Source organism: Brachyhypopomus gauderio, chromosome 11 (genome assembly GCF_052324685.1).
Source record: "Brachyhypopomus gauderio isolate BG-103 chromosome 11, BGAUD_0.2, whole genome shotgun sequence".
Taxonomy (NCBI): Eukaryota; Metazoa; Chordata; class Actinopteri; order Gymnotiformes; family Hypopomidae; genus Brachyhypopomus; species Brachyhypopomus gauderio.
Window position 1 is genome coordinate 11,270,468 of NC_135221.1, and position 17,796 is coordinate 11,288,263.

Consider the following 17,796-nt stretch of genomic DNA (forward strand, 5'->3'; position numbering starts at 1 on the left):
ATTCATAAACATGGCTTGCCAGTGTAGTTTACTGTTTGCGTGACATATGCTGCTACTGCATGTGATGTTAACATTTCATACAACATCGCTGCATAAAAAAATCCCACCTGAACCTGTCTGACAGTAAAGGCACCATTAAGAAGTTGATGTGGATTGGATGATCTTTTCTCTAACAGTGTTCGGTCACAAATGCAAGACATCAACTAATGTTTCATTTGAATAGCCCTTTTCAAAACATGTTAACTTACGAGATATTTCACATGTAGGGCAAACTCCTTGTGAGTGTTGAGCATTGAATATTTAAGTCCCTTCTACATCACTAATCAGTAATTTGGAAATTCTCACTGTGGATGTAGTAACAGAAATATGCAGTGCACGTACTACTACTCATGTATGGTTCAGAAACTGATTTGATTGAATTTGTTTAGCTTTTCACTCAGAAGTGAATTATTTTGAAGTAGTTTCTAATGTTACTAATGAAATCTTGTAAGTGCAGTTAAGCTGTGTGTTTACTATCCTTTTTTAGAACTCTTCTGTTTGAGGGCTATTTGAGTAATCACTTTTGCATTTGACATTTTCAAGGGGCTATTTCTATTCATTTTCACGAGATATATTTTAAGTCACTTCTCAAATTGATAACTAATCCTCTTCACATGTGAACAATGACATGCATAATTAATAATGACATGCATAATTAATAAGGGCTTAATTCATTTAGGGTTAAGAGGATGTGTGGGGGGGTAACTGGACAAATGAATATAGATAGATATTTGTCTTAACAGGATCCTTAAATAGCCACAGAGCTGTATTTCAGGAATGTGTCTGTGTTGAGTACCTTCAGCTGTTACTAGTGGCATGTGATTGATGAATATCACAACTGGGGGACTGAAGTCTGTTTTCTTTGTAAAGTATTAGAAATACTAATATAGAAAATTGCTTATGAAATCATTACCCGGGTTCCCATTTGTTTTAATTTGCTCTAAGTGGATTTCCATATTCTCTCTGACTGACCAGATGTTCCATATTCACCAAACTGCGTTACCGTCGAAAGTAAAATGGGGAATGCGGTAAAATAGGCCTAAATCCACGTAATCCTTCTGCCTCTAATAGGAAAAGATGTTTCATCCCAGCAGGATAGTCATTATGCTAGCAGATATGAAACAATGTCGCACAGAGTGTGTCTCGTCCACGGGGTGGGACGGAGGGGGATTTGCTACAGAGAATTAGTGAAGGGTAGTGAAGGAAGGAAGACCGAGATATGAAATGAGTGATTTGACTTTCACCCAGGGAATCTGCACAGGAGGCGAGTGACCCAGCGGTGGCCACGTGCTGGGCTCCTCCCCGCCGCCTGTGTGCCTGACCAGGCGCCCACCCGGTCAGCTGGCGGCGATGGGATCAAAGCCGAGGTCCTCGCAAGTGGTCCTGCCCACACGTTTGACGCTGGCCCCAGTCAAATCCACTCCCGTTCGAATACGGCCATGTAGCAAACTGGCCACTTTACACTAAGTGCGACACGGCACGAGGGAGGGCCAGGCACAGATAAAGAGCCAATCAGTGTCCCACGAGCAGGTCCAGGGTTCTAGGCTGTGGGCGTGTCTTACAGGTGCAGCCATTATGACATAAACATGGAGGCTGAAGCAGCCTTTAGCAGGCCTGTTTCAGAAATACAGCCAGGACGTTGTGAAGATTTATGGATTATCTCTTAGAAAATCAGATTTCATTAAGAAAAAAAATGTATATTGATGCCACTTAGGGAAGTTGAGACCCTGGTTATTTTTTTTGTATGCATGTGAAGATTTTGTTGTTTATATTAGTGCTAGCAATGTGCATACTCTTGTTGCTAAAGTAAAATCTTGCTTGGTCCAATATTATCTCCCCTTAAAAGTTGCACAATTCACTTATCTTGTCCACTCCAGTTTGATAACCTACCTGTCTAATCCTGCAGTCTAATCCTGTACATAAATTACCTATTAAGTCTGATTATAGCTTTTCAAACCAATTGCACTTCGATCCAGTATTACTAGAAAAAGGGTCTGATCTCCTTTATGAGTAAAGTACTCTGGGGCTGTCCTTTCTTTTCCATTGCTTTCACTGTTTAGTGGAATTAAATCTAAAGTCATCTTAGAGTAAGAAAACTGTTATTTTCACAGGCTTTCTTCTCTAAACGATTTCACCCATTCATAATGTAAAGGCAATGAAGGCAATACAAGCAGTAAATGGGAGTGTTGAATAACACTGGCACATATCTGTGGGAGTATGAGATAAAATGGCTTCTCTCTCCATTCTGATGGAAGAAATGAAACAGTAGTTTGAAAGGTGCTGAACCGTATAGCTGGGTGCCATTAACATGCCTCGTGCACGTACCCGCATTCCTTGAAAATGGCGTACCTTTCTGCCACGATAGCAGCAGAGCGTGTGTCCAGATGCTCCGGCGTGAGTCCTCTTCATTACGTCCCCCTGCTTGTCTTGACCCATCTCTGTCCTTTCAGGACACGTGGGCCCAGCCCCATCGCCGTGGAGATCAGGGCGCTTGGCGCCCAGAGCGAGTTCTGAGTGATAACTAGACTGAGATTGAAAAGTGGTTCGGGCGTTCACTCGAGCGACAAATGCACGAGGACAATTTGGACATAGAAAATATTGCTTACAAAATTCTGCAAAAAAAACTAGATTGTGCATTTGTGCATATTCAGTGATTGGTCAGATTGTGTTCCGTCATGTGAACTTTCAGAGAAGACTCGAAAGAACTGTTTTGCTGGGCTGTAGGCCCTCACAACTCCCTGCCGTGATCCTGCTCGGGTGACGGTGTGCAGCCCCAGCGCTGGGCCCTAGTGCCCTGAGGGTTCCTACTCCAGAATGCCTTGGTCCAGTTTATCAGCTATTCCCCAAGCGCTTTGCGAGCCGGATCAGATACGTTACACCAGGCAACACCTGCATTCATCTGCAAAGCCTGGTTTTCTGTTAATTTTGTAAGTTTTTGTCAGTCAACTGTGTTTGGTTTTACACACTGGCCAAATCACTGAATGCATTCATTTGTAACAAGGTCATTGCAAGGGCCAGAATTGTGATCTATGCACGGTGAAGCTATAGTACAGCAGGTGATTGCATCTCCACTAAGAGAGAGGAAGAATTCTTCTAAAGGTCAGGACATGACAAGATATTCCCCACCATGACAGAAATAGGGTGCGGCACTAAAGATCTCCGCACAACCGCCTTCCCCATTTTTAATGAAGATCTATGTTAGGTGTGTGATTGGCGCCGGGGTGTGGTGCGCTTACCGCTGCCGTTCAGGGGTAAGCGATCCCGACAAGCCATTTTGCATCGTGTTCAAGCACGCCGCCGCGGCCGCGTTTATTTCATTAGCTGTAATTTTTCGATTATCTTAATGCTGATGGCGGTATGGACGGAGCTTTCCGTGAGTCACGCCGTTGATGTAGAGGTCTGCTCAGCTGTCGGAGGAGCGCATCGGCGTGCTCCGTCACCCAGGCCATGTTATTTACACCAGCTGTCACTGAGCTACATCCTCTTTTTTCCCCCCGTTTGAATAACGCCACATTATGTCTCGAAACTTCCCAAAGGACGGAGACCGGCCGTGAGTGAAATCAGCTCAGGAAGTCAGGGGATTGTGCGCTTGGCATTGTGGGTTGTTGTTTTTTTTTTTTTGTTAGTTTGTTTTTTTTTTTTTTTTGTCTGTCATTACCTTGAACGATGGCAACAAGGGCAACAGGCTTATCTGGTGTGGTGCATCAGTTCTAATAAATAACCACATATTAGATTGGGGGTCTATCAGCTGGTGGAAGACTGTGTGCCTGGCGGCAGTGATAGCACGCTGGATTTCACTTGTGCGCTGCCTGGAAACCAGTTAGCTGCTCCTAAATAACTTCCATCCCAAAGATCTTACTGATGGATTCTTTGGGAAACACGCCCATGTAAGCCCAGCACACATCTACAACTCATCTTTCTTTTAATACTGCACACTGATTTCCCAAACTTGGAAAGATAAAGAGTTACGGAGAGTCTTTGATTATTCTATGATAATTATTTCATTACCAATTAATGTTTCTTCAGGGGATGTTCATCTCCTTGGAGTTTGCACCTATAAAATAATCTTTTCTTTTGTAGGGGGGAGGCAATAAGAAACATCTATTCTTTTTTGCATTGCGGTTTCATGTAGGCAGCCCTAATTAGGGTGCGACTAAGCCCTAATCACTTTAAGCCTGTTTAACTTAATTTAGCTGCCTCTCCCTCAGGTCAGAGCAAAAACGTGAGGCTTCATCTGAGAGTGGTCCACCCTCCTCCTCAGCAACCGCCCCCTCCAGCCCCTAACACCCCCCCCCCACACCCCCCACCCCACCCTGCCTCCATCGCTCAGTGTTCTATGCTGAATGTCATTACCTCCAGCCATGGGTGGTTCTACATTCTGATAATTCCTTGTCAAGCACCAGATCTGGGGAGCCTCTCCGCGGTCACTCAGGCATAATTAAGTTGACTACAAAGGCCCCACATGCTCTGGCTGTCAAAGCCCAGCAACATGGGCAGTAGTGCGGAGATCCACAGACAGGCGTGTCACTTGGTGGCCGGTGACGAGGCAAGTCAGTAGCACTGTAGAGGGTCAGCTGAGGGTCACCTGTTTCTATCCCCACTTACACATCTCACACACATACACACACACACACACACACACACACACGCACACATTGCTACCAGCACACCACTCCCACCAGACAACACACTCACCACCCCATCTCTCTCTCTCTCTCTCTCTCTCTCTCTCTCTCTAGCTCTCTCTCTCTCACTCTCTCTCACTCTCTCTCTCTCTCACACACACACACACACACACACACACACACACACACACACACACACACACACACACACACACACACACACACTCTACTCCCACCAGACATCACAAACACACAGTCACACATCACTCCATCACACACACACAAACGCACACCGCCCCATTGCACACACACCAATCACTTCCACCAGACATCACACACACAGACACACACACACTCACACACCCCCCATCACACCACACCTCCACCACCGCACACACCCGTCAACCACTGGAAGCATAGCTGACACTCACTGATATTCCTCATCCAGACAGGATTCTGCCTGTTGGCCTCATTTATATTTTGCTTAATAATAATATCAGTTGCCTGATATATATTCAATAACTTTGTATTGAAAGCTTTGTGTGGTGTATATTAATGCTCAGTGTACAAATGTTCAGTGTGTTCTAGGCCCTCACGACGTTCATTGTGGCATTGCTGTTTCACCTGGACTGACTCATGTGTTAAGGAACATATTCTCAGATAAGTCTGGCTCAAGCAGAGATTATGCCAGGCTTATGGCAAAAGGATCAGGGGAGAACATGTGACCTCTAGCCACAGTGGAGCGTTGTTAGCACATAGAATTATGTCATGATGTACGCTCACCCTGCGTGTCACAGCTTGCATGCATTTCTGCATATGGAGGCAGTCTCAAATTAAACCTCACCCCCGTGTGTGATACTAGCCCTGGTTTAGGGGGAGAGGGGTAGTTGATACTCGCGCCCTAGCTGGTCTCTCTTCTTTCTTCCTAGCAAGGAGTCTCCCAGCATCCATCCAGATGGAAGCTTCAGCTTTGTGTTTGTTTGTTTGTTTATTTATTCATGCGTCCAGCTATTTGGGGCAGTGTCTTTTTGTTTTTATTTTTTCCCCCTCCACAAACAGCCTTGTTGGCTAATGTGCTTTTATGTACTTTGAGCTGGAGCCACTGGCTGACGCAGGAGAGGAGGAGAGCAGATGGAGGCAGAACCAAGCGGTCCGCTCCTCCGGCCACCCCTGGATAATCCGCCATCTTAATGCCCATCTCGGCTCCAGGCTTCACCCCAGCAAACCCCATCCGCTCCTCCTCGGGGGGCCCAGACCCCCTGGCGCCTCGGCTCGCTGAGGGAGTGTCCTGCCGCGGGATTGGCTGTGAGAGCTCCTCTAATTAAATTACACACAGACATAAGTGGGTTTTCACATCAGGCCGTTCCAGAGAAGCAGTCCAAAATGTCTGTCTGGTGCCACATCCATCTTGTTGATGATTTCCCTGGGCCCTGAGCGCTCGCTGGCCGCCGGACGCGTTTCGCGGAGTTCGCAGCGTAGAGGAGCGTCCTGGCTCCAGTCCTCCTCCCGTCTCCTCCTCCCCACAACCCGCCCGTCAGGTCGTGGCAGCAGCTCACGTGTCGGCCTCTCCAGGGAGACGGCGGCTCGTAACAGGTGCGAGGCTGACCTCTGCACGGCCGCGCCCCGTCCACGGGTAACGGGCCATCAGCGGTGGCGCTGGCTCTCAGACAGACGGGCGGGGCGGACGGGCGCACGAGAGACGCCTCCTCTAAGAGCGGGGGAGGGGAAGAGCACACAGACACGGCGGGCGAACAGGCGAGCGTATGCAGGAGATGTGCACACACCTGGCTCCTGAGTGCATCCCCTCTCTTGCTTTGTTCTCAGCAAATGCACAAGGTTAATTGCACAGGTGACATTGTGCGGGGTAACAGATGGAGTAGAATGTGTTCAAAAACAGTCCTGAAGAGGGGGGGGGGGGGGGGGGTATGAGGAGACCCTCCCAGGATTCTTCTAGGATTTTGTCCCTCAGATTTTTGTTGTGTGTGACTTGGACGCGTGGGAAGCATGTAGTGTGGACAGGTTTGGGGCTATAGCAGCGAGTCTCAGCTCATCAGCTCTGAGGTCTGTTAGCCGCAGTTAGATCTAATTACAGGTCAAATGAGAGTGGTAGATCAGGCCTGGGGCACTGGATCCTGAATCCTGGATCCTGGGGCCTGGATCCTGGAGTGCTGGGGCACTTGGGCCTGGATTCTGGGGCACTGGATCCTGGAGCACTGGATCCTGGGGCACTGGATCCTGGAGCACTGGATCCTGGATACTGGAGCACTGGATCCTGGGGCACTAGATCCTGGAGCACTGGATACTGGAGCACTGGATCCTGGGGCACTGGATCCTGGAGCACTGGATACTGGAGCACTGGTTCCTGGGGCACAGGATCCTGGAGCACTGGGTCCTGGATACTGGAGCACTGGGGCACTGGTTCCTGGAGCACTGGGGCACTGGATCCTGGATACTGGATCCTGGAGCACTGTATCCTGGATACTGGGGCACTGGATCCTGGAGCACTGGATCCTGGATACTGGGGCACTGGATCCTGGGGCACTGGATCCTAGAGCACTGGGTCCTGGATACTGGAGCACTGGATCCTGGAGCACTGGGTCCTGGATACTGGAGCACTGGATCCTGGAGCACTGGGTCCTGGATACTGGAGCACTGGATCCTGGAGCACTGGGTCCTGGATACTGGAGCACTGGATACTGGAGCACTGGATCCTGGAGCACTGGGTCCTGGATACTGGAGCACTGGATCCTGGAGCACTGGGTCCTGGATACTGGAGCACTGGGTCCTGGATCCTGGGGCACTGGTTCCTGGATCCTAAGGCACTCGGCTGCAGTTCTTTTTCTCTCCTCGACTGGCCCTGCTGAGATTATTTGCACTCACTCAGCACAGATGAGTGTTGTCTTCAAGAGGGAGACGAGGCCCGTGAGTTTCACATAATAAGTGTGTACTTTATATGTTTATATTCACTTATTTTGTATTACAAAGGCCGTAGTGTTTATACAGAGGTAACCTCGGTGTAATGCGGAGGATGCGGGTAAATTGAAATTCTCATGCGGTCGAATTAAAAGGGAAACGGATTTGTGCATTCAGGCACTGAAGTGGTATCTGCCGTGACTGTTGGAATTGAGTTCTCCATCGATCTTTTGTGCTTTTGCACAGCATTTTGAGGAGATGACAGATAGCAAATTGAATTTATGAACAGATCATGTTGACCCTCCTGCATAATTATAGCCATTGCACGGGTGTTTAAAAAGGAGACAAGCCTCAGAATACAGATTGAATATGTCACCTTCTACTCTGTGTGGAGACTTTGGAAATTGGGGTTTGGTTATTATAATTATCCTTCTCTAGAATAGAATGGCATACCCTTTCTATATAACACTGCGTCATATCCCAGTTAGTTACTTACGTATTTCTCTCTTTTACAAAGTGATGTGTTTGTTTTTCTTCACTTGTGCTTTTCATGAGTGAGATTGCAGATTACATGCTGTTTAGGGCGCTGTGTGTATTCGACGTGTTTGCCGGTAACTGCGGGATTCGTTATTAGCGGCTTTACCTCGCATTACTGTTGAGCCTCAAACGGCTCTCGTCCGTAAGCAGGCTGACCTCAGGATGTGCTGTTCTGACACAGGAGAGCCGTGCTAATCTAGCCTCCATTAACACCCCATCCGGAGAGATGGGGAGTCTGGAGGATTTCATCAGCATACCCCACCTTGCCAGGCCTCTCCTCATAATCCTGTTGATTTGGTTGTAGTTGCTGGGGAGTCGGTGTGTGAGCAATGGGCACACACACACACACACACACACACACACGCACACTATAGCAGAGAGGCTTAAAGGCCCCATGCTGAGGCCGGCCGTGCCAGAGGAGGGGAAAAACCGGCTGGTCGTGCATGCGCACGCATTGTTGAAATAATTAAATGTCAGCCAGCCCGCTCCATCGAGTGGCACGGTGGGAGGTTTACGACCTGCGCACTCCTGCTGTAGCGGGGCCTCTCCACGACCCCGTCCGCCGTCCGGGCTCACATCCCGCCCGACACGCAACCCGCCCCCCGCCCCACGCACCCCCCCACCTCCTCCTCCGCTCCACTTCACTTTGTTTTCCTCGCCCGCCTCTCGCACCCCACCCCCCCACCTCCCCCCGGCGCCCTGCGATAAGCCCCCCGTCCTCCGCCACTGGTGCTCCTTCTGGGGTAGCTAATCTGATGTATGAACTTCATGAATCCAGCAGAGGGTCATGCTTGTTATCCCTTCATTAATAAATGTGATAGCGCATCCATACATTAGAGCACGCTGGAGCATCAGAGCACGCTGGAGTCCGGTCCCAAGGCGGCCCGCTCTGCTCGGCAGCATCTCCGTCTGCCTGAGCTGCATCCAGAGAGCCACAGAGGAGGCGCCTGCTCCCGTGATCGTGGTGAGGAGCCAGCGCTGCCTCCAGTTTACACACTGAAGCAGCACCGGGTTCCTCGTCTTCGAGACAGATCGTTAAAAGGACAAGTGTTGGCCGGCCTGCCTCTTCCCAAGGCCTCCTATCGCATGGATTGATTTCTCAGGTTTTAGCCCGTCTTAACCCACCTCGGAAGCCATTTCACGAAACAACCGGCTTTTCTCTGCAGACCAAGCTGAAGGAAAAACGCATTTTCTGTAATACGCGGACACGCTAATTGTAAAGTAGTATTTTGGTTTTTATTAGCTCAAAATAAGATTCAAATAATTACAGAGCGGGAAAAGAAAGTCTTTCAAAAGGCTACAACTGTGTTCAGGAAAGCCTACAATATAAGATGTTTTCTAATAGTACCATCATGTATCTAAACGTGCTTCTCCAGCTCCACGTCTTTGTCCCTGGTCTAGAGACGTCAGCATCTTCTGGGCTGCTACCAGAGTAAGCAGGTAGTCCATTTTCTCTGGCAGCTTCTCTCCGTTCCTCATGGCGAGAGCAGAGGTCTGGCTAGTTCCCGTGGAACGGTGGCCCGATAGGACATTGTTAATGGAGCGCTTTCGGGTCATGCGGGAGCATGTTTCCCATTTTAGTAATTGTGCTTCCTCATGTCTGAGAGCTTTCCTCTCAACCCAGCGTACCAGTGCGCCCAAGTCTTGCTCATTACTCATGATGAATTGCGCTACAGTTAAGAGAGAAGTAGGACAAATCGATCAAAGTGTCAGGTGCCCCCTGTGATGCCTGGGTCTCCAAGAAGAAGGAAATGAAGAAGGAGCTGTCGGAAGTTTCTGGAGCTGCGTTGCCTCTAATAAATGTTTACCTGCCCCCTAAACACCGCCCGCGCGGTGTGTCAGATGTCCTGGTTGGTAGGGACGGGCTTTTGGGGACACTACAAAAACTTTGTGGATGGCTCTACTTTCGGCGCCGACATCACTTCCTGGGGACGCTGACGTGCCACTCTCGGTGCAAGAGGAGCGCGTGCCCTGGTTTAAAGCCTCCAGCGGGGGCCAGCGGTGGAGGTGCGGAGGAGATAAGCCCTGGCTCACTCGCCTCCGTTTTGTTCTGGAACAGCTCGTTTAATTCGCTTGATTTCATCAGAGCTGCTTTTAGAAGCAGAAGCAATGAACGAGCGGCGCTTCTTTGATTTCCCAGCATCCCCTGGGAGGAGCCTCGGGAACGTGGCAGAAGTGTGGAAATGGAGAAATGATCATGAATGCAGATTTTATTTTATGCTTCCATTTTATTTCACTTTTAGTTGTTTGGTCTACATTTGTATGTCCTTTGCTTTCTATTTTAGACCCTTTCGCACAGGGACAGAGCTTCAGCTCTTCTGTGGTTCCTCCACCAGTGTACAATGTGTGTGGCATTTCCTCAAATTAATTACATTGCCGTGTCAAACACCCCCCCCCCCCCCTTTATAAATTCAATTTGCTGACTGTCATCTGCTTTGAAGGTTTGAGAAAATAAGAGATTGATTACTAAGCCTGAATCTGCACCCTAAGGCAGCCGCCTGCTCTGTCGCACGTCCCCGTCTGACGAAGCAGACGTCGGGAATCTCGGCTCACGCGCTCAGCGTCTCCCACACATCCAGGAACGTTGCACAGCCATCGCCCATAAGGACAGGGCAACACGCACGCCCATAAGTCATCCTAATGATGCCAGTTTAAAATAACGCCTCTGCAGGACCACCCTGATGAAGCAGGGACCCTCGAACTCATTAGCAGGTCTATAGGGGAAAGACAGATGACCCAGATAAAGCGTATTTCTGAACCCCACGGCAGACAGATGTTTTGTGGTCTCTGTACCATATGCTCATACCAAAGAAAGACCGTTAGGCCATAGGCAGAGGGGAACAGGATTCATTAAGTGTCGCCAGGCAACTGCCTGAGCACCGTGCGTTAAAGAAGTCAAAACTCCCGAGGCGTCCTGCGTTTTGGCCCGCCGGCGCTATCCTGCGGCCCAGAGACGCCCTGAAGCCGGGCGACCGGGATGGTTTCAAGGCACATCCCCCTGTCATCGACAGAACAATGATGGAACGCCTCAGTATTGACCGGCTCCGCACTAAATCATGCTAAAGGGCGCTCGACTGCCCCGCACCAGCCGCAGAAAGAATACCTGTCAGGGGCCATCAGTGAAGACTTTCATCCCTACACGCGTCCATGCTTAACCAGCCACGCCCACGACGGCCCGCCCGCTCTCCCGCCAGCGCCGCTCGCTCCCGTGTGCCCTCCGGACCAAGGTCCACAGAACCGCGTTTCAGCCGGACCTGGTTTGGGATGACATGGGTTTATTGTAGTCCACTTTGACTTCAGCCATTTCGAGGTTTTTGGTGGCGGGGCATTTTGGGTGTGTGCACACATCTGTGTGAATGTCTGCACATGTGTATGTTTTTTGCAGGTGTGTGTGTGTGTGTGTGTGTGTGTGTGTGTGTGTGTGTGTGTGTGTGTGGTGTGAGGGTGTTTGCTAGGTGCTTTAAACTGAACCCGAAGAAGGTGTGGACAAAGCAGTATAGAGAAATAGATCCCCACACTTCTGTGGTATGACAGAAGTATATATGTGTGTGTGTAAGAGAAACTAAACTCTACCATATGTTCCCCCCTCATCTCCCTCTTCTCCCCCTCACAGACGGAGACGAGACAGGTGTGATGGACAGCCTGATGGAGGCCCTGCAGTCGGGCGCAGCCTTCCGTGACCGTAGGAAACGCACACCACGCGCCGGTAAACGTCCCCAGCCCCACACCTCCACCCACAACACCCCCTCCCCTTCCTAGAAACACTAAACAACCCTCGCCGAGCCTACTGCAGCTCCTACGTCAGTTTTATCAGATGGCTTACCAAGTCATGTTGGCACTTCTCTGAGCCCACACACACACACACACGCACGCACACGCAGGCTCACACTCCCACAAACACACACACACACACACTCTCACATACACACTCACACACATGCAGGCTCACACTCCCACAACACACACACACACACACACACACACACTCACACACACACACACACACACACACACACACACACACACACACACACACACACACACACACACACACACACACACACTCACACACACACACACACACACACACACACTGGTTCACACTCCCACAAACATACACACATGCAGGCTCACACTCCCACACCCACACACACACACACACACACATGCATAGACACATGCAGGCACACAAACAGGCTCACACATGCAAGCACACACACGTGCACAAATACATTTCCCTGTTGGGTTACTTTATTACACTACTGTAGCTCAACATTCTGCACAGGCACACACACATACATGCACACACACGCGCACAGACACATGCACATACACAGACACACACACACACACACACACACACACGGACAGACACTCTGCTCTGTTGGGTTACTTTATTACCGTTCTGCAGCCCAGCATTCTGGAGCTCTTCATTATATTTTACAGTATGTCTCTGATGCACTTCATAACAGATTCATTGCTACATGGCCATTCATAAGCCCCTGATTACAATAAAAATGGGTTGTAGGGATTGAGTCCGCAGAGGCCAGTTTAACATAATCTTAATGTTAACATATTCCATCCTGCCATGATGAATCGTCTAGACACAGGGGAGGGAAAACAGGACACCTGGTGGAGATGCCACGCTGAATTCAAAATGCCAAGGACAGGGAGACAAGTGTCTGTAGCCACGGAGGCCTTCCGCTATAGTCTCACCGGCCCCAAAACGTCAGTCTCATCCCACAGCCCCCCCCCCCCCCCCCCCCCCCCCCCCGCCGTGCAGATTTACTGCCCCAATCTCACCTGTGTCATCAGATTCCCAGAGGACAGCCGCACGCCACGGTGTGTACGGCAGGATGGAACCAACGACCGTACGTATCGTTAAGAGTTCCAAGAATGGAAAATATGTCAAAGTCCTTATTTATTTATCAGCCACCCTTAAAGGGAACGGCCCCGGGTCTTTACAGTAAAACAGCCGAACCTTGATATGCCGTGCACAGTCCCACCGCTGTGTACCTACCTGGGCTTCCTCTCTTCCGGCTAGAACTTCTCTCCGCCATCCCTCATGCCAGCGCGGAGGTCTAATAAAGGGGCATGAATAAGTAAGGTGTCATGCTGTATCAAACCTGTCTGGCACCCGGCGGCACTGGGAGGCCCTCGTCGTTGGCCCCCCTGACAGGGCCTGGCAGGCGGGCGTCGCTGGGGAGCGTGGTCTGCTCACGTACCCCCCCCTCCCTCGCCAGCCGCTACCCCGGGCCCCCTCTCTGACGGCTGCCTGACTCAGAGTGACATCGAGGGTAGAGGAGGCAGAGTTTGGACTAGACCTTCGACTTTTCTCCCTGCCACAGTGTCTCTCCTCTCATGTTCTCCTCTTCTTTGGCTCTCGCTGTACCCGCACTCTGTTCTCCATTGCTCCACTCTCACTCTCTCTCTCTTTTTTCTCTTTTTCTCTCTTTCTCTCTGTGTCTGTCTCTGTCTCTCTTTTTTTTCCCTTTCCTTTCCTGTCACCCTCTCTTGTGTGTGGGCTGAAGTTTGACAACACTGAGAGTTTCGGAGTGGGTAATTGGTTACGAACTCCTGAAATACCTCATGTTTGACATCTCTCTCTTTCTCTCCCTCCCCCCCCCCCCCCCCCCCCTCTCTCTCACTATGCCCACTTCGTCAATATTACAGGTGATCAAAGTCCTTCCTGTGCAGCCCCTCGGTGGCCGGTTGCTAATCATGGTAACATAATCAAGTTAGAGTTAATTTCCCCATCCCCGCTATGCTGCCTGTAACATCTGCTTACTGTTTACCCATCAGAGCTGGTCTACACGCTTAAGAAATCTAGCTGGGCTCCAGAGCTGTATAAGGCGTTCAGCTCAAATCAAATCTTTTGATTAGAGCAATTGATTTATTCCATCTATTTGAGTCATGAATGCAGGACTAATTAATCGATTGGTTCAGTTATTGATCAGTCACTTCGTAGCGTGCGGCGCATTTCGAGGGCATTCTAATCGCATTAGCCTGGTTAGTAGAAGGAATAGATTGTAAAGTTTTCCCTCCTGATGCTCCGTCCTTGCTGCGAGTTCGTGAAAGTTCACCGAGTGTGTCCGTATGTTGTCCTTGGGATCCAAAACTCTCGGCGTGTTTCTGAAGGCCTTCCCCGAGCACACGCTGTCCAGAGCTCAGCCGCGTTTCTCCCCGGTGTGACCAGTTGCTGTAGAGTGCGCGTACGGGCCGGCGCTTCTCTCGAGGCGCTGAGCGTGGTGCTGTGGAGACGCCTCCTCCCCGTGAAGGTGGCGAGGTGCCCCCGCGGTGTCCTGCGCTCCAGCCCAAACACACACTCTTCCTCCTTTACCTCCCTCTTTTCCTGCGCTCTTCTTCCTCTTCTCCTGCACCGTGGCTTTCTGCTTGAGAATGCCACCAGATACACACAGCCCCCCTGAATACTCACTTCTAATGGATTCTAGCCTTTCTGTGCCCTGACCTACTTCAGAACAACTGTGACAGAGCTCCCTCTCTTTCTCCATCTCTCTCTGTCTCTCTCTCTCTCTCTCTCTCTCTCTCTCTCTGTCTGTCTGTCTGTCTCTCTCTGTCTGTCTCTGACTCTCTGTCTGTCTCTGTCCCCCTCTCTCTCTCTCTCTCTCTTTGTCTGTCTATCTGTCTCACCCTCTCTCTCTCACACTCACTTTTTGAGGGCCTTTTATATTGCATATGCCTGAAATGACTTGTTAGTGTACTAAATCTGCACACTCCCTTATCCCACACACAGTTCCCTCCCAGCCCGGCGCGGTGCCTGCGTCTGTGACACAGCTCGCATGCCTGCGGGAGAAAGAAAACAGCAGAGAAACCAGAACTGAACACCGTGTTGGAGACGTATCAAATATGCATGTGCATCCTCAGCCCACTTTGCTTGTTTGTGTGTGTGTTCGCATTCGCTTTTGTTTGGAAGAATTTGAATGCTCTGCCGGTGCAGGCAAAGATCCAGAAAAAGCGTCGATTTCATTGACTACATCCGGAACAGAATCTTGAATTAATGTTGCTGGAATCCGCGTGTGTCACAGCTGTTGAGGAGACACAGCTTCAGGGTATGTGCTCAGACAGAGAAGGAGATATCAAAACTTAAGTCATTAAAAAACAATTAAGTCCTATAGCATGGGTTGATTAGATAATGAAACACACCTTGGTGAATCAGATAAAATGTCTGCCTCTAAGGCAGAACCACTTTGAAGAGATGGGAAATTCTGAATATTTAGGTAACATTTAACTGGCAGAGTGTGATAATGTCATTGGGTAGTGAAGATGACAGCCGTGATGTTCTGAGTTTCTCCAGGTGTGTGCTCCTCTTCCTGGAGTCTGTATCATTTTTTCTTTGTTATTCCGACTGTGTAGTGTTGGCTTCAGGTCCTTACTGGTTACACATATTGCGGATTCTAAATTTGCAGTTAGCCTAGCAGAGCCAGTGTGTGTTCTTTTGTTTTGTAATGATTTAAAAAAGAATAAAGCTTAGGGTCCTTCTGGAGACTTAATGTCATTGGCCAGCAGATGCGATGCCCCTTTTGGAGAGTATGAAAACCATCAATTCAAAACCATACAGTCATCTGCAGACACATCAAGCTGCTTTGGAAAGTGAAGTCGGACCATCCCGCAGTGGTTGTTAAGTCCCCTCACACTGCCTGCTTGGCACCCTCATCACCTCGTGTGTCCGACGCTGTCCTGGGCTCACCGGGTCCCTTTGACAGAGAGCAGAAGATTCTCCCGCCTAGAGTTATAGAATTTGAACCCAACTGTCTCATCTTCCCAAGTCCAGCAGTTAATGCACTCAGGCAGAGGAGAAAGTGGACCCTGTATGTTTAATGAAGATTAAATTACCTATTTTCAGTCATGAAATTTTCAAGACAAGAAAGGGATGAATCTGTGCGGTACCAAATGAGAGAGGGGGGGGGGGGGCAGATGGCAGGAGGTGTTCTGGACGGAGATGAAGAGTTCTTCCCTTACGTGATGTAGTAAATGATCTCTCTATAATTTGTTCCTCCCGTCTTCCCCCGCCCATTGTGTCTGGGTGAGGCGAGTCACTTCTGTCTGCCTTCCTGCCTTTATTCTGTCTCTTTCACCGCGTGCAGCAACAGGAAATCCAGGGTTTGTTTCCACAATTAATAAGTGTTATCATAATGTAGCATGAGATTGTGATCGAGTCCCATAGCAATCAATCTATTATCATATACACATCTATTTCTTCCTGTTACACTTACAGCATTGCACTCCCACACCTACCCACCCACACCCCCGCATCCACACCCTCCTCAACCCCACCCACACCCCCCGCCCACAATACACACCCTCCTCAACCCCACCCACACCCCCACACACACAAATGTGTTGCTGTGTATCACTTCTTGACAGCCATCCCCCCCCCACCTCCACCCCCCCAATCCTGAAGCACTCCACTTCAGGGTGTTGATAGATGTTATTCATGGGTCTCGCCCGGGGCCGCTTCACTAGGAAGAGGGCCTAACATGATTAGCTCAGGGCTGAGGGGACCTATGAGCTAGAGAGCTCGCCATTGGCTCGTAGGGCTTAGTAGATGCCAGATATCAATAGGAGGAAGTGCATCACTCTACTTGAAACATATCACCTGCGTGTGATAGATAAGGGTAGTTTTCAACTCTGGGGTGAAAGGGAGAGGTAGATAGGCCAGGTCTGAGAAGCCAGGCTCAAGGAAAAAAATGGTTGGATACAAAAAAAAGTGGAGGCGCTTCCTTTGTCAAAGACGCAGAGGAAAGAAACACCGGTAAGAATCATGTGTCAGTGTGGTGGATATGGAGAAGTGTGTGTGCACCTGCAGTGCGTATATTCATTCTGTGGCTTTTAGAGCCGCCGACCCCCTCGAACAAGCCAGCAGTGTGACACGCTAGGATAAATCACACCAGTAAAACCAGACGGGCCTGCGTGGCCGCGGTCCAGCCGCCCCCGGCGTGCCCATCGCCACATCGCCAGGCGCTGTTTGATTTCTAGCGAGAGCCTTTCGACCTCCAAAGTTCTCAGAAAGGAGACAAACGGCAGCTTGTTACCCCCCACGCTGAGCCCCCCTCCCCCCCTCCCCTCGCCCCCGCCAGCCCAGAAGGCCAGGCCGACTCCTGGAGACAAACCTCCTTTCAGAAGGAGTCGATCGCTCCCCGCCGCAGAGGACACCAGACTCCGCTGCTTCTGGCCGCGCCCGTTTTCCCCCGTGTGCATGAGTGGCGCTGTGGGCCGGCCGCTGAGAGCGGAGCCCCTCCCACGAAGCAGGAAGACACAGCCAGGCGTGTTTGTTGACACTCGACTCGCGTTCGTGACTTGTAGCACTGAAACAATATTTGTTGTTTCATTCTTTATTTGTTCCAGAAAACAAGAACAAAAACGATCTGCTGCTGAATGACGCAGTGACGGTCCTGCAGTGTGCGCTCTTGTAAAATGTCACCCTAAGTGCTAATTGTCAATACAGGATAATTTTTCCAGATACATTTTCTCAGTGTTGTTTGATCAGATTATTATCATTATTATTTTTTTGCCTGCCACACTTCTAGAACTATTGTCTCTCCCGACGTGAAGCGTCCCTAAAATAGCCATAATTCACTTTGAAAAAGCCACAGCTATGACTCAGGACCACGGAACTCATGGACGTGCCACTCCTAAAATATACACATCATAATATTCCAGA

General features: G+C 49.8%; 1 protein-coding gene across 8 annotated transcripts in view; it reads left to right on the plus strand.

Moving 5' to 3' along the window:
* diaph2 (diaphanous-related formin 2) overlaps positions 1 to 17,796 on the plus strand; it is a 346,005-nt gene that overhangs the window by 297,545 nt on the left and 30,664 nt on the right. For 7 of the 8 annotated variants that reach the window (XM_077021911.1, XM_077021909.1, XM_077021915.1 and 4 more), the window contains 2 exons: positions 11,728 to 11,820; positions 13,788 to 13,838. In XM_077021911.1, coding sequence (XP_076878026.1) covers positions 11,728 to 11,820; positions 13,788 to 13,838 — 144 coding nt within the window. The remainder of the gene's footprint in view (positions 1 to 11,727; positions 11,821 to 13,787; positions 13,839 to 17,796) is intronic. The other variant, XM_077021914.1, reaches the window with a different exon arrangement.